General features: G+C 54.6%; 1 protein-coding gene across 4 annotated transcripts in view; it reads right to left on the reverse strand.

Moving 5' to 3' along the window:
• The window catches only part of EIF4E3 (eukaryotic translation initiation factor 4E family member 3), an 86,956-nt gene that overhangs the window by 23,336 nt on the left and 43,681 nt on the right, over positions 1-19,939 (reverse strand). For 3 of the 4 annotated variants that reach the window (XM_079795123.1, XM_079795122.1, XM_079795121.1), the window contains exon 1: positions 7,461-7,653. In XM_079795123.1, coding sequence (XP_079651249.1) covers positions 7,461-7,579 — 119 coding nt within the window. In that variant the 5' untranslated portion in view covers positions 7,580-7,653. Of the gene's footprint in view, positions 1-7,460; positions 7,654-10,913; positions 11,052-11,502; positions 11,668-19,939 lie in introns of those variants that run through there. The other variant, XM_079795124.1, reaches the window with a different exon arrangement.

Below are 19,939 nucleotides of genomic sequence, written 5' to 3' on the forward strand. Positions count from 1 at the left end.
GGGATAGAGTTAGAAACATCGACCAGCTGCCTCCTGCACACTCCCTACTGGGGATGTGCCCGCAACCAAGGTACATGCCCTTGCCTGGAATCGAACCCGGGACCCTTGAGTCCACAGGCCGACGCTCTATCCACTGAGCCACACCGGTTGGGGCTGAATCCCATTTTTAATACTAGGTTGTGTCCACATAACTTCCTCAGCATAATCTTCCCTACGGAGCCGGGGAGGGCCCCGCGGACACCAGCAGGCTCCTGCTGCCAGCAGCTCGTTCTGATGCTGACCCATCGCTGTGTGGAAGGAAAGGTGTCAGGTTCTCCGGAAACTAACTTCCTTAATCTCTGGATTCTGAGGGAAGGCTCCTTCCAATGCTGCAGAGTTTTAGGAATACCCAGGCACCAAAGAAAGAGGTGGAGCTGTGGAACGTCGTGGTGGTAATGTCTGGCTTGGGCAATGCATGCAGGGCATTACTCCGTGAGCCACAGCTGATTCCGGCAGTCACTGCCAGGTGCCCAGGTGCCTACCTCACCTCTGAGCCTCGGGCCTCTGCAAGAGCAATGCTGGGCCACAGCCACAGAACGGCGTCCAACGGGGCCGACAAGCAGAGGTTTCTCCGGGACGGGCGCCTGCGACACAGACCAGCGTGCGCTGCACTTCCTGCTCCAATGCTGACCCACCAGCTGGATCGTCTGCGGTTCGGGCTCTGCAAGCAGCCGTGCAGGGGGCTGAGGGCGCAGCTGCAGGCCTGGCAGCCCAGCCACACTGCCCTTCCTGTTACGCTAACAGCCGGTGTGGCAGCTGGAAGGCCCTGTCTGCAGTGGGTTCCCATTGAGGGGACATCCGTTCTTGTATCACACGTTCACTGTATCCTCTCTTTTGCGGTGAATCCTCACCTGAGGATCCTTTTCCATTGGTTTTTAGAGTGGAAGGGAGGGGGAGAGGCAGAGAGAGAAACATCGATGAGAGAGAGACATCGATTGGTTGCCTCCTGCACATGCCCTGACCAGGGCCGCGGATTGAGCCTGCAACCAAAGGACTGGCCTCTGAGGGGATCAAACCTGTGAGCCTTCAGTCCGAGGGGCGACGCTCTAATCAATGAGAAAGCTGGCCAGACCTGTTCTCCTATCGTTTAAAGGTCTTTTTACTGCATTCCTGTTACAAACCCAAATCTTCCAAGAGAACCCTAACTAAGCCCTCTCTCTGCAGGCCAAGAATGCTCCTCTGTGGTGTGGCCCAGGGGACACTGGCCACAGCCAGAGACATTTCTGGTCATCACCATGGAATGGGATGCGACTGGCATCGTGGCGGGAGGCTGGGCTGCTGCTGAGCCTCCTGCAGTGCACACGGCAGCCCGCAACACGGAGGTATTAGTCCCAAACGCCGAGAAACCCCGCGAGCACGCCGCACGTCTCAGAGGATTTATCATTTATTTCATCAACAGAGTCACTGCACACCTCTTAGCTGAGGGGACAGACAGAGCCCTTGTCCCCGGAGTTTAGAACTGGCCGTCTGCTCTCTGAATCCCCCAGACTCCGAAGGCAAAGAAACAACGGTCAAGACCTCTTTTATTTGCCTGGGAGAGGCCGCGGGAGCAGCGGCTGAGGAGTGTACACGCGGACGTGGAGCATTGGTAGGAGGTACAGGCAGAGCTGGTGCAAACCACGGCCTGAGTCAGGGCTGTGTGCACACGTGGAGTTGGTGCCACCGCCCTGCGCTCCGCGGGCTGAGACTCCGCCCTGGCACTGATTGCCCGGAGGAGCAGGTGAAGGAGTTTGAACTGTTTCTCCAGGAGTTTTCTCTCTGATTTAGTGATATTACTGTAATAATGGCTTCCTTTTGTTGAGCACATGCTATATGAAAGGGTTTTAAATTTATTATTTCAAACCCTTACAGCAATCCTGCCACGTGGGCATTACTGTCCTCACTTTATAGACCAGGAAATGCAGGCTCAGTGAGCCTGTCTCGGCAGGTCGGGTCCTTCCTCTGGCCGCCTGGTGTGAAGAGGACGCCTCCCTTTGGGAACCGAGCGGTCAGCCAGCACGGTGTCACATACCGACGGCGGGTCACCAACACCTCTTGCCCCACCTTAAGTTATGTCCCCCTTCTTGGGCCCACCCCCTGCTCTTGCTGCCCTCTCCTCTCCCACCACCCATCGAGGCACCCGTGGGCAGCAGCAGAGTGCAGGGCGGGGGAGATGCCACCAGGGTCCCTGGCAACAATGCCACCCCGACAGGGGCTACGAGGTGTGCAGCTCAGGTCGTTTCCTGGGGCTGGACGTGAGAAGAAAGTAACTGGCCCACCAAAGCCAGACGGGCTGAGGCAGGAAGACAGGAGAACGGGTGAAGACGACGGTCCGTGCGGTGCCCACCCAGCACACTGGAGTGAGTGTAGTTACTATTCACTGGGGAGTGGGAAAAGATGTCTGACCTTTACACGTGGTTCCGTATGTCCAACTAATGGAGACACATGTCCAGTGAACACGCACAGAAAATGCTGGATGAGAACATGAATAATGACAATACTCCACCTAATCTGAGAGATCATCTCATTTCCGTGAAGAGAACATTGAGGGGAAACTATAAAGCCAGGGACATGTCTCCTGAAAGTCAGTCTTCTTGTGGAATTTGTTAACATCAGGCTCAGCTGTCAGAGGGAAAATTCAGGGATGTGACGAACGGTGTCCCTTTGAGATCACTCATTCCTTTAAATCACTTTTGGACAGATTTCATTTCCATCACGTTTAGACAGATCTGTGGCTTGTGGTTACAGCAGCTTGCTGCCTGAGAGAGTCGCATGCAAAAATGACTCAGGGCATATTATTAACATTGAATAATGCATCCATTGAAACGATCTACACAATCTGAATGCTTTATTTCTGCGTTTTTCATTTTCCCCTGCTATTGTCATTCCTAGCCTACAAGCTCCTTGGCAGTAGCAACTGGGACTCTTTTGATCTCCATACACACTTCCTCCTCCAGTGCCTGGGGGCGGGTGAAGAGGCCGCTGTGTAACTACGCTCCCGTCAGTGTGCTGAACCAAGCAAGGCCAAGCTTCGACTTGCCATCATGTCAGATCCCTAAAGTCTTGCGAGCTGTCTTAGTTTGAAAATAAGGAAATGGCGTCTCTAGTATTAAAAAGAGAAAGTGTATCTTTGAACAGATAGTACTGGTAAGAACTAGTAACTTTTCTGGGAGAGGATGCTTAGAGGCCGCAGGCCTATCTGCAGAAGCACCCACGGACCCACGGCGGGACAGGCTGTGCCCCCCATTAGGCCAGAGCCCCCTGTCCCGTACACAAAATGAAATCCTGGGCCTTAAGAGAGCCTGTAGTTTCAGAAAGGCGAGAACGACGGAAAAAGGACAGGAACAGCCGAGATGCCAGCCCCTCTACCTGCCAGCTGTGCCTTCCATGCAGTCCCTGCCTCACCTAGTCCCCGGGCCATTCTGTGAACAAGGATGATTTGGGGGTCCTCTTTGCCAAGCTGGGCCCCGCCTCCATGGATCAGGCTTATCATCATGGAGCACACAACTCGAACGTATCTGAAAGCATCACACCCTGAAAGGCGGGTCCCTCGAGAACTGGGCTCTGTGGAAGCACCCAGCATGCGAGACACCGCTCCTGGGTGGCCCAGGCCAACCTGTCCTCATCTCTGCACTCTCAGCACCTAGCACAGTGACCAGGAATTCATATGCCCAATCAACCTTACCAATAAACAGAGCAGTAATTCTCAACGTGTGATGCCTAAGGCATTTGTTACAATGCACACCCGCCCCAGAGGCCTCACTGAGTGAGGGGGGCGGGTGGGGAGCCTGATTTAACAAGCACAGCCCGGCAGCTCGGTGACGGGGAGGTCAGGGTAAGAGACTGCACGTGAAGAAATATGGCTGAGTGGAGCTAAACCCGATGGGGTGGGGCTGGTGGGAGCTGCCTGTGACAGGGCACCTCTATGACTAAAAACACAGAACACAGATACTCACTAAGAACCTACTATGTGCACTGGCATGTGCACTCCCAGGAGTCACACAAGAGGCAGTTAGAGCCTCATAACCAAGAAGAGGGACCGATGATCCTTAGAGCAACTCCAGCCGGTGAGCGCTGCTGTGGAAACACGAGGTGGTGGCTTCGTCCTGCCTGGGCCGCGGGCTGCGGGAGGGCAGTTACGGACTCAGCATCTTAGCAAGGCCTGAGGGATGCAGGGCAGCTTTTCAAGGAGACGAAGGGGAGAGGGCACCCCACGCAGAAACAGCACTGTGGCCCAATCTCAGGGGTTCAGTCCAGACTCGGCCAGAGGGACCCGCAGGCCGCCGTCACCACCAAGAACCAACAGGATGAGTGGACTCTAGTTGGGGAGAGGCAGGCGATGCGGCTAAAAAGGAATGGGTCGCACAGCAAACGCAGCGACAGAGAAGTCTGTGCCTCAATGTGTACGTCTACAGTTTTCACTTTTTTAAAGCCTTTTTTTTTTTTCAGACTAAAGCGGCTGGTTCCTAAAAACAACCAACCAACCACAAAGCCAACCAGATCTGCTCTGGCAAAAGGGCTGCTAGGACACGCAACCTCACCGCAGAGCTCGCTCAGGCGGCGAGGGACAGTCAAACCGCGGCTGTGCCAGAGGGCAGGGAGCTGGGGAATGACCATTCTGAGCGGGTTCCAGGGCACAGGGAAACTTCACCTCTGAAACACCGGGAGGAAGGTGGTATGTTGCACAGCACGGGCAGGCAGCGCGCCTCCAGACACAGGCGAGAGGCAGGGCTGGAGATGCAGATTTGCAAATGACAAAGCAGACGACCCGGCCGGCGGGAAGGGAAAGCCACTGGGGTGGAATTCAGCGACGCCCGAGGCGTTTGGTGCGGCACCTGCGCTGGTCAGAGCGGGGAGAGACCCATGAAGCTTATTCTAAGGAGAGGACAGCCGAGGGGGCTAATCCCAGAGAGCAAAGGGGGGGGGGGGTGTGTCTGGAGCTGCCTGCCATTGGGTATCAGGGCTCAGGAATGGCCGCCCTGAGGTGACATCTGAGCAGGAACCAGAAAAAGAACGAGGGAAGAGCATTTCCGGCGGGGACCTGGGGGGCGGAGGACCGTGCTGGGTGCTGGGATAAGGGAGTCAGAAGGGGCCAGAGAGCCAGAAGGATGGAGGCAGGAGGGAGAGTGACAGGGAGACAGAGGGACAAAGGGGGGGGAGGGGGGGCAGGAAATGCTGCAGAATCCCACGGGCTCCTGTAAGCACTTTAGCTTTGGCTCTGAGTGAAACAGCAGAAAGGCAGCGAGCTTGAGCTTAGGTCTGAGGGCCACTGCGGCTGCGGTGAGGGAACGGGCGGCAGGGGCAAGGAGAGCAGCTAGGACACAGGCGGCGACAGCGAACTGAATTCTGGACCCACGTTCATGGTGGAATCCACAGCATTTGTTGGTAATGACGTAGAGGGTAGGGAGAAAGGCAGGGGAGAGGAGAGGGGGGAAGGTGGGGAGAGAACCACAGAAACGCCGAGGTCTCTGACTGGGCAGACGGAAGGAAGGAGCTGTGCGGCCTGCTTCGGTCTGAGCTGGACAGGTGGAGGGGGCAGGCCGGGCACACTGCGGGGTGTGTGAGCCCCGCGCAGACACAGCAGCGCCAGGTTGGGGGTCAGAGTGCACAGTGAGCGGAGAGCCTTGTGACGGGATGAGCTCACTGGTGTGGGCAGAGACAAGAGGACTAAGGGGGTGGAGGAAACAGAGGAGAGGGGTGAAGACAAAGCAGACACACAACTAAGAGGGGCCTCCGAGAACCAGAAAGGGCAGGGTTTTAAGTGTCCAGAAAAGGGAAGGGAAACGCTTCAGGCTACAGCCTCCAACAAAATTACCGCCCCGACGCTGAGACCCTTGGCCAGGCCACTTAAACCCCCCAACAAAAAGCAGCAGGGTCCACACGCCCCGGGTCCTGGTGAGGCCACGCGCCCCTGGGTCCGGGTGAAGCGAGATCCCGGGTCTGGGTGAGGCCATGTGCCCCTGGGTCTGGGAGAGGCCACGCGCCCCTGGGTCCGGGTGAGGCCATGCGCCCCTGGGTCCGGGTGAAGCTGGATCCCGGGTCCAGGTGAGGCCATGTGCCCCTGGATCCGGGTGAGGCTGGATCCCGGGTCCGGGGTAAGCCGCGCGCACCTGGGTCCGGGTGAGGCCATGTGCCCCTGTGTCCAGATGAAGCCGTGCCCCTGGGTCCGGCCGAGACCCAACCAGAGGGAATCGGACCTGCATTACCACCATTTGTCCACCATCCAGAGCTGAGGGGTCAGTGCCGACATGTACACATAAGGAACTGGTGGACATTGAAATTGGGTCTCAAAAGAACTGTTGGTCCAGAAAGAAACTCACTACAGACTGATTCATTTGCCTGTCAGCATAACTATTATTGCTCATCTCACATTCAGTTCATATATCTCTAGTGACACATGATCTCGCTCACCTAGGGGAAATGATGAACAACATAGACTGATGAACAAGAACAGAACCAGAAACAAGGAGGCATCGATCGGACTATCGGGCCTCAGAGGGAGGATAGGGGAGGGTGGGGGGAGGGGGGAGAGATCAACCAAAGGTCTTGTGTGCATGCATATGAGCCTAACCAATGGTTAAGTTCAACAGGGTGTTGGGGCATCCGTGGGGAGGGGTGTGGGATGGGAATGGGGGGATGAGGACAAATATGTGACACCTTAATCAATAAAGAAATTAAAAAAAAAAGCAGCAGGGTCACACTGGGCTTACTACTGAGGGTGCAGTGAGTCCACTCAGGGGCTCTCGCCTTCTCGTGCTCCGTGTGCCAGGCTCTGCTCCGGGTGTTGTGATGCGGCGCTAAGTCCCTGCTTTGGCCTTAACAGAGGGGAGAGTTGAGGGACAGACAGATGAAGAGGAAACACGCACACAACACACCGCGGCAGCACTGGGCATCAGGAGGGAGGACAGAAGGGTGCGGGTGGGTGCGCCAACCCACACGCGTGGTCAGGGAGGGTTTCTGAGGAAACGCACGCAGCTGTCCCCCGAGAGCATCCCTGTCCCCGCTTAACTGACAAGTGGGCGCCCTGGGTCCCCGGGCCTGGCAGGTGCGTGGCTCCGGCAAGGGCTCGGACCAGAGTGGGGAGAGGTGTGCGTGGCCGCCCGCGGGGCCGTCCTCTCGCCCGCGGCTGTCCCGGCCAAGGCCAAGGCCAAGGCCAAGGCCAAGGCCAAGGCCAAGGTCGCGTCCCGAGCGCCCCAAGTCCCGCGGGGTGACCTGGCCCTCCACCTCCCGCCGCCAGGCCCGCGCTCGCCCGCGGCCGTCCTTTTCAGGGGGATGAAAAGGGAAGGTGCGGCCGAAAGTTCGGGAGCCGCGCCGGTTCGCTCCCAGCCGCTCGCCCCGGCCCCAACCTCGGCTTCCGAGCCGCGGGCCGCCGGCCGGGGCCCCGGAGCCCCGGAGCCCAGACAAAGCGGAGCGCAGGCCCGCGGCGCGCGGCCAGGCCTCACCTGTCCAGCCAGAAGGTCCAGGGCGAGTGCAGCGGGACCCCGCCCGGCTCGGGCCGCGGCGCCGACAGCGGCTGCAGGCCGGGCGGCGCGGGGGCGGGCGCGGCGCGGGGCCTCGCCATTTTCTGCGCCCCGCCTGCCGGGCCCGGACCGGCGGACGGCCAGGCGCGGGCGGCTGAGTCACCGCGCCCGCCCCGCCGCCCCGCGCCAAGCCCCGCCCCGGCCACGGCCCCGCCGGCCACGCCCCTGCCCAAAGCCCCGCCCCCGCCTGGCCCCGCCCCCGCCTGGCCCCGCCGCCCCGTGCCAGGCCCCGAACGAAAGCTGGCGGGTCCTGGGCGAGGGGGGGCAGCGTGGAAACCCGCACGGATGACATGGAGGGAGGGCAGAGCGGCGGCCTGGGACATCTCGGCAGGCTATGGGGGTGGAGGAGCAATACGGATCAAGCGGCCAATTCTTTATAGATACATTTTATTATTGATTTCAGAGAGGAAGGGAGAAGGAGTGATAGAAACATCAATGATGAGAATCATTGATTGCTGCCTCCTTCACACCCCACATTGGGGATAGAGCCGCAAACCTGGCATGTGCCCTTGACGTGAATCGAACCCAGGACCCTTGATCAAGCGGCTAATTCTGTAGCCAGACAAGAAGTCAGCTGAGTGGACGAGCTACAGAAAGAGGGAGGGATGGCTGGATGGTGGGAGGGAAGGAGGAGTGGGTTGGCAGATGGCTGGGGTAGGGATGGAGGAATGAAAGGGCAGAGGGGAGCGCAGCTGGGTGTGACTGACAGACAGATTCAATGGGACCCTCCAGCCAAACGCTGGAATGCCGGAGTGCAATAGAAAGGGCCAGGAACACGGACACAGGTATGAAGTTGTAACAGGTCAGCCTTACATTCCTCACGGTGACAGCACTTTCCAAACTCAGCTGACTGGGAGGGCCTAGAGCCCCCAGCCCACCCTCTCTGCTGCCACCACGTGCGGGCATACAGTGAGGGGCCCAAGCCTGGCCCCATGTGTGGCCAACTTCAAAGGCAGTTCCCAAAGCCAGCTGGAGTGCTCCAGGCTTGCCCCAGGGCACCTGCGGGAGGAGGAGGAACCCAGAGAAGTCCCTGTGGCCAGCAGATTCGGAGGGACCTCCTGGCACAGCGCCTCTCTGGGTCTGCGTCACTCTCAAAGGAACAGGCGAGGTGTGAGGGCATGTGAGCATCTGTCATAACTGGCACAGGCACCGGCCCTCTCTTTAACCTTGAATTTCTGGATTGTCCCTCTCTAGTCTGTGACAGTTCCGGTTCCCATAGATGTTCCACCTGGCCTAATATATGCTCCGCTCTTCGCTTGAGCATTCACTGGGATGGGCCAGAACAGGAGCTGCACATCCGGATGGGCTCAGGGCCAGCACAGGCATCGGAGATGTCTACTGCAAACCCCCTGACAGGTGCCTTCCCTAAAAAGGTATTCAAGTCCAGATAAAATGACAATGACAACCAGACTCCTGCTTTTTGATTCCTGCTTCAAACATAATTTTTTTTGTTAATCCTCACCCAAGGATATTTTTTCAATTGGTGTTTAGAGAGAGTGGGAGGGAGGGAGGGAGGGAGGGAGAGAGGGAGAGGGAGTGGGAGAGGGAGTGGGAGAGGGGGAGAGAGAGAGAGGGAGAGAGAGAGAGAGGTGCTAGACACATCAATTGGTTGCTTCCTGCATGCACCCCGAAGGGAGCCCAGAGATTGAACTTGCAACCCAGGTATGCATGTGCCCTTGACTGGGAATCAAACCCGCTACCTCCAGTCACATGCCAGCGCGCTAACATAGTTCCTGTCCAGCATGTGATGGTGGCAGCAGGGACATATTTATAAAGTCCCCCAACTCTGAGACACTGGGGTGCTTTTGGTTAGATGCATTTTTTAAATTTTCTCCTTTTATTTTTTCAAGAAAATACATATATGGCATTGTTTAGGCTGTTCTGAGTACTTCATACTTAACTCATTTAACCCTCACAAAAATCCAATGAGGAAGGTACTATTATCGGCCCATTTCATGGAAGAGCAGCGCAGAAGGTAAACGAACCCAAGGCCACACAGCTATAAATGACAGGGCCCGGATGGGAACACCGGTGTGCAGACAGCGGAGGGGGGCTTTCAACTGTCAGGCGCTACTGCCTCTCTGACGAAGCCTAACGGTGCACAGGTAAAACCAGGCAATGAACAGCCTTCCTCCCTCCCAAGGCTTCCGTCTTCCTGCCCAGAGGAAACCCCGCTCAGTTCCCTTCCGGAAAATGCAAGTATGCACATAAAAGCATATATCTAGATATACATTGTACACCTATCTGTATCTTTCAGAACAGAAATAGAAGAATTTTATACCATTGTTGCACGTTCTTATCTTACTTAACATTATATATTTAAAGATTTTTTTCCATATCAAAATATATAGGTCTATTTCATTTTAAGGGCCACAAAGCAATCGGTTCTAAAGAAGTAATATAATTTAATTCACTACCCTCAAGATTTCGGTGGTCTGGAGTCATTATCTTTTATAAATAATGCTACCATAAACAATTTTGTATTTGATGTCTTTCCTCATCTGTACCAGTTTATTTCAGAACTTAGGAAAGTGTAAATTTTGTCTAGGTTTAAACATGTGATACATTTTGCTAAATTACTGTGTAAGTGGTTACATTAATTTATATAGCATTAATTTATAAATAATAGTTGATTCTGAAAATTTATATTTACCAGTTGACATTTATGTTCATAAAATTCTAAAGCATTGGTAGAAAGGCAGTTTTGCTTTCTAATGATCAAAACAAGTCAAACTATCAAGTTGAACTTCTACCTTATGTTCTTTAACAACACCCTCGGCAAGAAAGGGTTATTAAAAAGTTTTATCTGTAGTTGCTAATACAGTCTATACACATGATAAGTTACTTTCAGAAGCTAGAAGAATAGTCTGGCCATTCTTCTTCATTGAGTCACGTTCATGTACCTCCCTCTCTTGCTTCAGCTTCCAGGATGCTCAGTATTACGTCTGATGCTCAATCACATCAATATTAACCAATGAAGGAGCATCACTATTTTTGTGTTACTTTACTCCTAGTTTTACTGCAATGATCTAATTTCACACATGCATCTTATACAAACCCTCAAAATCTATTTTAGAAATAGGAGATAGAAAAAAAATTAAATGACCTTTAGATTAATGAGAGGTCAGGTAATGTCACTAAGAGGCAAGGAGAGAGCAATGAGCATAACTTCCATCCCCTTCCTGTTTGGAACACTGCTCTTCAGAATCATCCTTAGAAGACAACAAATTGGGAAAATTCCTCTCGTCTTCCCCCTTTGTAACTCGAGAGCAGGAATTAGAATTTCAGGGTAGAAAAGGAATTTGAAGATTATCTAAGCAAACCTATCATTTTACAAATGAGGAAACTGAGGCCCAGAGGGGTGAGGTGACTCACCTGAGGCCACCACTCTCGGAAATGACAGAGGAGGACTAACGCGTGGCAGCTTGAGGTCCAGGCCAATGTGCTTCGAGTAACAGGCAGTCAGAAGACTTGGGTGGCAGGAGAGAGGAAGAGAAGGTGACCGCACAGCCCCTAGCAACGAAAACAACAAAAAGGACTTGAGGCACTCATAAATAATTAAGCAATTAGCTGAGCAGTTACTCCCCTCCCTCCAGCATGCAGTCACCAAGGCAACTTGGGCAGGGAGCCTGCTAGTTGCCTAGTAACAGTGTGGTTGGCTCCCCTGACAGGCTTCCTAGGCATCACAGGATTTGAGAGCGGGGAAGAGCCTGGGGCAGGGATCATTATTCTAACACCTTCATTTTCCAGATGAGGAAAGGGAGGCCCAGAGAAGCTGAGTAACCTGTGCAATGTCACACAGCTGCTCAGAGACACAGCCAGGCTTTCTATGTCCAGGTATGTGCTGCACTAGGACTGCCTTGGGGACACTGCAGAGGGTGGGGGTGGGGGTGGGGAGATCTCTCCATAATTCCTAGGAAAACAAGGAAGTAAGACCCAGCCAGCAAGCAAGCAAGAGACAGACCTTGAGCTCTCATGTGCAATTAGCTGGTAATTTGATCAGCCCAACTTTCATCATCACCATGGCAACATGGGTGAGGTGGGTGCTGGTTGCCTAGTAACAAGTGGTCTTCTGTCTTCTGCTCCTATCAGGCTCCTTGGGAGTCACAGAAACAGTAGAATGCCGGAGCTGAAAGGGAAGGCAGAGACCCTGACTCAGTCTCTGCCTTCGACAAATGAAGAAATGGAGGTTTGGGACACTGTGCAGTCACACAGCCACAGAGCTCGCTAGTGACGGACTCATTGTTGGCAGCCAGTTTCTGAATTCCCTCCATTCCCTGTCCCTGTCACAGCACTGCAGGAAAGGAAGCGTCACTCAAGTGAAGAGATTGGAGGGAATGGCTGGTGGTCCCTGCCCCTTGTCTAAAGGTGGCTGTGCCACACACCAGGTCTGGCAGACAGTGGATGTGCACGGAGGCACTACGCACAGTAGTTAAATCCAGGGTCTCTAAAGTCAGAAAACCTCAGTCAGAGCCAGCTCGCCCCAAACCTGGCGAGCTTCTTGTCCCTCTGTGCCTCGGTCTCCACATCTGAGAAATGGGCATCCCAACAGTGCCTACCTCTCAATGAGCATAAATTATCATCAAGATTAACTGAGAAAATGGACACATCCATTAGTAAGAAAGATGCAGTAAATGCTAGGCATTCATTTATTCTACATTCAACAAGTATTTGTGGCATGTCTGCTATGCAAATGCAATGCCCTAGGCTCTTGAGGTTCATTAGTGAGCAATACAGAAAAAAGAAATCACTGCCCAGGGAGCTCACTTTCCAGTGGAAAAACTGTGCGCGTGCACGCGTGTGTGCGTGCGTGTGCGTGTGTGCGTGTGTGTGTGTGTGTGTGTGTGTGTGTGTGCATTGTTTAAATGTTTGTTGGATGGATGGGAAAACTTACTGGCAATATCCTGTTTATGTTGCTGGGCTCTTTCTCTAAGTCTGAGAAGGCTCCTGTTTACAGCGCTGTCTTATATGTGGGAGCGCTTTTTTTTTTTTTTTTTCCAGGAGAAATAGGAAGGCAGTGGCCACTAGATGGCAGACCCGAGATACAAGGCACAGGGGGCAGCCGGAGGCCTGGGGCACACTTCCTGTGTTGTGCCTACTCAGTCCCAGGGCAATGGCTGAGAGGCTGCGGGAGATTTGAAAATCCCCTAGGACGCTGGGGGAGGGGACAGTGGGGAGGCTGTGAGTGGTTTAAGAGTGATTGCTTTAACCCATGTATAAAAATTAATTCAAAACGGACCCAAGACGTACATATAAGATCTAAAACAATGAAGTACATAGAAGAAAACATAGGTACTAAAAATATGGACCTTGGTCATAGAGTACATTTTATGAACTTGACCCCAAAAGCAAGGGAAGTAAAAGCAAAAATAAATGAATGGAACTATCTATAACTAGAGGCCTGGTGCAAGAAATTTGTGCACGGGGGGGGGGGGGGGGGGCGGTGTCCCCTCAGCCCAGCCTGTACCCTCTCCAATCCAGGACCACTTGAGGAATGTCCGACAGATGGACATCCCTCTCATAATCCAGGACCACTGGCTCCTAACTGCTCACCTGCCTGCCTGCCTGATCGCCCCTAACTGCCCCCCCCTGCTGGCCTGGTCACACCCCATTTCCCCTCCTCGCCGCTGGCCTTGTCGCCCCATGCAGCCTGCTGTTCGATCGTCTGTCTGGTTGTTTCGGTTTTGATGGCCCCTGGATTTTTATATATTAGGAACGTGGTTGGCAAACTGCGGATCACGAGCCACATGTGGCTCTTTGGCCCCTTGAGTGTGGCTCTTCCACAAAATACCACGGCCTAGGCGAGTCTATTTTGAAGAAGTGGCGTTAGAAGAAGTTTAAGTTTAAAAAATTTGGCTCTCAAAAGAAATTTCAATCGTTGTACTGTTGATATTTGGCTCTGTGGACTAATGAGTTTGCCGACCACTGCATTAGGATAATAAAAGTGTAATATGCAAATCAACCGAATGGCCAAACAGTGGAACGACTGTCTGGATGACCTTCTGGACAAAGCTGGGGCTGTGAGGGCTGCCGAGGCATCCGGGGTTGCGAAGGCCTACTCTTGCATGAATTTCGTGCATCAGGCCTCTAGTCCTATATAATAAAAGGCTAATATGCAAATCGACTGAACGGTGGAATGACCAGTTGCTATGATGTGCACTTACCACCAGGGGGTAGATGCTCAACACAGGAGCTGCCCCCTGGTGGTCAGTGTGATCCCACAGAGGGAGCCAGCTCAAGGCTGGTGAGTGCAGCAGCGGCAGCAGCGCTAAGGATGTCCGACTGACCACTTAGGCCTGCTCCCAAGCCGGCAGGCGGACATCCCCTGAGGGCTCCCGGACTGTGAGAGGGAGCAGGCTAGGCTGAGGGTCCCCCACCTCCCCCAGTGCACGAATCTTGTGACGGGGCCTCTAGTTCAGCCATAAGAAAGGATGAAATAGCACCATTTGCGAGAACATGGATGGACCTTCAAAGTATTACACTGAGTGAAGTAAGTCAGTCAGAAAAAGCTAAGAACCATATGATTTCACTCATATCCTATCTAACAAAGAGGGAATATGTTAATTGATCATCACGCCCTCACAAAGATGGTGGCACCCACAGCCAATAAGGAGGGAATATGCTAACTGACTGCCCGCCCTCAAAGATGGCTGCGCCCACAGCCACAAGATGGCAGTGCCCACTCCCCTCAGCCCCACCGGTGCGGCAGGCACGCAGCACGGCCAGGCACACCCCCAGGCGGGTCCGGCTGCTCCGCACGCCTGCCTCTGGAGTCCCCCAGTCCCCTCAGCCCTCCAGCCCCCCAGGGCCGGCCAAGGCGCAGGCAAGACTCGGATGGCGGCTGCCCAGCCGCCCAGGGCCAGCCAAGGCTTGCGCTGCCGGCAGTGGCAGCAGCAGAGGTGTGATGGGGTGTCACCTTCCCCTGATCACCAGGTCGCCTCCTGCCCCTGAGGGCTACCGGACTGTGAGGGGGGCAGGCTGGGCTGAGGGACCCCCATCCAGTGCATGAATTTTCATGTACCGGGCCTCTAGTGTGGGATATAAAACTGAAACTCAGACACACAGACAGATGACAGTATGGTGGTTACCAGAGGGAGGGTGTGGGAGGTAGTAAATGGTAACAGAAGATGATTTGACTTTGGGTGGTGGGCACACAATACAATATACAGCTCATGTATCGTAGAGATGTGACTTGCAACCTATATGATCCTATTGACCAATGTCACTCCAATTAATTTAATTTTAATAAAGACAGTGACTGCTTTAGTGAGCGGAGTCCCACTTCGCCCAGGACCCTGCATGGTACGCTGTGTAACTTCAGGGAGTTACCGACCTTGCGAGCTCTGGTTTCTTGCTGGCACGCGGAGAAAATGACTAGGGCCCCTGAAGGGGCTGCTTGGAGGCGTGAGCAAGAAAACATGTCTAATGCACCTTGCAAACTCAACCAGTGTGACTTTACAGGAAAAGCTCAACCAGTGTTACTCATCTGGAATCGAAAGACCCCTGAAGGCCGGGTTCCGAGGGGCGAGAGGAAGGGGAGGGTAGAGGAGACAGTGTGTGTGAAGCATCTGCAGCGAGTAGACTGAGGGCCTGCCAGTCACCGAGCCTGGACAATGTGACACAGAGGCTCCGGTGTCCACCCTCCACGTCCACACCCACCTGTCCACAGTCCTTATTTTGTTCTCCCTGCGCCCCTTTCACTGGTCTTTCCAGTGGCGCACCCCCTCCCAGTCCTCCCTTCCTGAAGCCCAGCCAAGCACACCCCTCCTCGCTGGTCTCCCCGCTTCGGCACCACGCTGAACCTCCCACTGCCAGGCAGCAGCTGAGCACTGTCCCCAAACGGTGGTGTGACCACACCCACAGGGCGTCGCTGGCTTCCTACTGCGCTCAGGACAGAGCCCAGACTCCTTCTGGTGGCCAGCAGGGCTTGGCATGGCCTGCACCCTCCTGCCTTCCAACCACATGGCTGTGCTGGCCCCTTCCTTGAGCTCCTGGCAGCGGGAGCACCTGCACAGGCGGTTCCTGCTCTTAACCTTCCAATCCCTCTGCTCTGCGTGGCTGGCTCCCCCCCCTCGAGCCTCCTAGGAGGTCTGCCTGCCCTAGGCTCCAGAGCAGACCCTCCCTGGTGGTTTCCTTCATGGCACACGTCCAGCAGCACTGACCCTCTGCCTGTCTCCCAGGCCTGGGCCCCCCTCGAGCACCCCTATGCACTGGTGCCTAGCACGCGGCGGGCCACATGGATGGCACCCCACCCAAGTTATTAAAAAGATGAGCTGGGGACACAACAACTACTGACTGAAAGAAACAGTCCGTGAATTCATCTCCCAATGTCTAGCCTTTCTCCTGTGCCAATTTACCCACTCCGTGGATGGCAGGTTAATTCCTAAACGCACCTTTCCCTCGTCCTTCTTTGCTCAATAGTCCTAACTGCCTGCTGCCTCTCACAGGCCGAGTTCTGAAACCTCCAGTCCAGCATGGGAAACACTCCCCCCGCAACCCACCTCTCTCAAAGCACCTGCAAGTCCATCTCTTTATACATTTGGTTACATGTACCCGTGTAACGGTATCTCCATGTACTTGGCAATACGTGCACATATCAAATACATGTCTTCGTTAAATATTGGGATGCAGCCTCTTCCCCTTGGTGGGTGTTCGTTCGGCTCACAACAACGTGGGCTCCAGGGCTGGGCTGGGCCGGCTCCTCCACCACGTCCTCCCAGTTCCTCGTGCGGCGCCTGCACACGGAGATGAGCGTTACGGAGCCAGTGGTCCACCTGATCCCCACGCAGCCAGCACACTGTGTGTGCTCACATATCCGTGCTCTTTCCCGAGAGCTTTCTTCCTTCTAAAACTCTGCACACATTTCCTTCTCTGCCCATCCTTCAAGGGCCAGATCCAGTCCTGTCAGAGATCAGTCCCCAAACACAACTCTTAAAGGAGCAGGAGACCGAGCTCCAGGGCAAGGGCTAAGCAGGCGCCCCAACTCCTCTCCTTAGGAACCTCTTGCCCGGGTGGAGGGGGCACTGGAGAACAGCCACGCTTTTCCTTGGCTACGAAAAGAGTCAGCTGCCTGCCCACAGGGCTTAGTTGGGTGAGCGTCGTCCAGTGCACCGAAAGGTCATCGATTCCTGATCAGGGCACATACCCAGGTTGTGGGTTCGATCCCCGGATGTAGGCGACGCATCATTGTTTCTTTCCCGTGTCAATGTGTTTTTTTTCTCTCTCTCTCTCCCTTCTTCTCTCTCTAAAAAGTCAATGAAAATATTTTTTAAAAAAAGAAGGCCCTGGCCCTAGCCAGTGTGGCTCAGTGGATAGAGTGTCAGCCTGCAGACTGAAAGGTCCCGGGCTTGATTCCGGTCAAGGGCAGATACCTCAGTTGCAGGCTCCTTCCTGGCCCAGGCCCTGGTCTGGGTGTGTGCAAGAGGCAACAGATCAATGTGTTTCTCTCATATTAATATTTCTCTCTGTCTTTTTGCCTCTCTTCCACTCTCTCTAAAAATCGATGGAAAACTATCTTGGGGTGAGAATAAAACAAAAAGAGGCCCTGGCTGGTGTTCTCAATGGTTAGAGCATCGTCCCACACACTGAAAGGTCATGGGTTCAATCCTCAATCAAGGGCAGCACTGGGTTGTGGGTTCAGAGGAGGAGGAGGAGGATTTCAGAAACGCTGGCTCTGCGGCCAGTCTAAGCATTCAGATGAAGAGAAGCTTTTGTGGCGCCCGGGACCGCTGCCGACTGCAGGACAAGTTCCGATAACCGCCTCCTAGCTGGCGTTGGATGGTCACCGCGGTTTGTCTCCGCACCTGCAGCTCCGCAGTGCCGGGCTCTGGCTCCTGAGCCAAGCAGTCACGGGTGCTCCCCCAGGGCCATCACCCGACGAGTGAGCGCATGTGGCTCAGATCAGAAGGTGGAGCTGGGCAGGAAAGCCGGCCGGCCTCACGCTGGCCTTCAGCCGTCTTTAAAAGAGGAACAGAGAGACAACGGAGAGGCCACGTAGCAGAAGCAAGTCCAGAAGGGGTGTTCGAGCGCACACTGCACAGCTCTGTGATTTGGACCGAATCCTTCGGCCTCTGCGTCTCCTTGTTCTCAATGGGACAGTGAGTGTGCAGTGACCCCGCTTCCCAGGCTGTGCGGACGGAGGCCCGGCAGTAACACACGCTGCTCAGTCGGGGTGCTGTGTCCTGTGGGGATCTGCGCACTATTTCCCTGAAAACCCTTCCCCAGTCCGGGCAAACGGGAAGGGTGGGCCATGCTCAGAGGCGTCCACAGAGCACTGCCTGTTCCGCTTGGTTTTCTGCATCTGGGCCGCTGTCCCCACTGCCGCGGGCGGCGCTGCTGAGGATGCGTTGGTTTGAGTTGGTTACCTCTTCACAGCTGTGGTAAGCAGCTGCTCTAAGGGTAAGATTTTGCTTTGAGCTTTCAGTTATCCTTTAGGGGAAAGTTTGCAAGCCAGCACTCGGAGGAAGGGCACCGTGCCGTCTCAGCTTAAATAACCACTTCGAATAAATAATCCCATCAACGAACAGAGCACCACGAGCACCCTGAGACAGAAAGTATCAACTTGCACAGCACACTCGGGGACGGGTGCCTGTGCACAGCCGCCTGCACCCGCTTCACCCCAGCGGCGGCTCCGGGGCCAGGAGCTCCCCTTGGTCCCCTCAGGGCATCACCAGCACTGCTCGTGGCGGGACATGCCCTCACCACCTGGACAGGAACCCTCCCGGGAGGAAAACATCCATTACTGAAGTGTACGCTGAGCAGTCTATCATTTTACTTCTTAAGAGCCGAGGACTATAAAATTTGGGAAGCCATTATCACTTGATGGGCCATTATAAAAGGAAAATAAAGCAATTTTAGAACTGGAGACATTTGTTGGCAAAAAAAATTGTAATTGCACAAAATTTTCAGAACTATAACTATTGTGCAAAGCACTGCGTTAGTCATGAAGATACTAATGACGGTGTAGGCCAACGAAACCTTAGCCGTTACTGAACCTCTTCCCTTCACTGTCTCCAAAGTTTCTTATCCATCACTATCCCATTTTCCTCCGCTTCAAACCAAGGTAACAAACGAAACCTTTAATTCTGATCTTCCTCGCGCAAGGAAACAGCAAACCTCAATCCAAATAATTTCCCACCAGAGTCACGTCCAAATACTGCGAGACTGAGGACTATGGGGCTGACTGTGTACATGCGCAATAACAGGCTCACATTCCAGCGGTAGGCACCCAGGTGTCCTCCACAATCCCACAATCCTCTGGTCGCATCCTTCCGGTTTTTCTAGCTCCTCCTTAAGTGGTGTTTCCTTCAGTCACGTTACTACGTCCAGGGCCTCTAGTTGGAGAGGATTTTTCTGTTCTTTGGCGTTGGTAGCTGTTTACTATTTGGAATCAGTGAAGTTTCGGGAGCACTGCCGCTGCCATGAACACATCAGTCCCAAGCGCACTCATGAAACAACTGTTCATTCAGTCCACGGCTGGCGCCATCCTGGTTGGCACTGAGAAATGTAGGTGCTGAGCTGTTTTCCAATTGGATATTCCTCTTCCTTCCCCAGCACACTCCAAACCTACTCCGGGCTGACCACCCCACCCCCGCAGACCCTTAAGTCCTTCCCTGCTATTTCTTTGACTTTCCCCCATTGAACTAACACCCTGTCGCGTTGCCTAGGGGCGCCCCTAACCGCTCCCTGGGGGGTGGGGCCAGCCTGGGCGAGGGCCGTGGTGTTCTGGTCTCTGGTCGTTCTGGTCATTATGGCATTATGGTAGCTGGCTTTTTACATATTTACTAGAGGCCCGGTGCATGAAATTCGTGCAGGGGGTGGGGAGGAAAGGGTGTGTGTGTCCCTCAGCCTGCACCCTCTCCAATCTGGGACCCCTCGAGGGATGTCCGACTGCCCGTTTAGGCCCAGTCCCACCGGGATCGGGCCTAAACGGGCAGTCGGACATCCCTCTCACAATCCAGGACTGCTGGCTCCCAACTGCTTGCCTGCCTGCTTGCCTGCCTGATTGCCCCTAACCGCTTCTCCCTGCCAGACTGATCACCCCCTAACCACTCCCCTGCCAGCCTGATTGACACCTAACTGCCCTCCCCTGCCGGCCTGGTTGCCCCTAACTGCCCTTCTTTGCTGGCCTGGTTGCCCCCAACTGCCCTCCCCTGCAGGCCTGGTCAACCCTAACTGCCCTCCCCTACTGGCCTGGTCACCCCCAACTGCCCTCACCTGCAGGCCTTGTCCCTCCCAACTGCCCTCCTCTGTCAGCCTGGTCCCTCCCAACTACTTTCTCCTGCAGCCCGGTCACCCCTAACTGCCCTCCCCTGCAGGCCTGATCACCCACAACTGCCCTCCCCTGCCAGCCATCTTGTGGCAGCCATCTTGTGTCCTCATGGGGGCAGCCATCTTTGACC

This window comes from Cnephaeus nilssonii (assembly GCF_951640355.1).
Source record: "Cnephaeus nilssonii genome assembly, chromosome: 17".
Lineage (NCBI taxonomy): Eukaryota > Metazoa > Chordata > Mammalia > Chiroptera > Vespertilionidae > Cnephaeus > Cnephaeus nilssonii.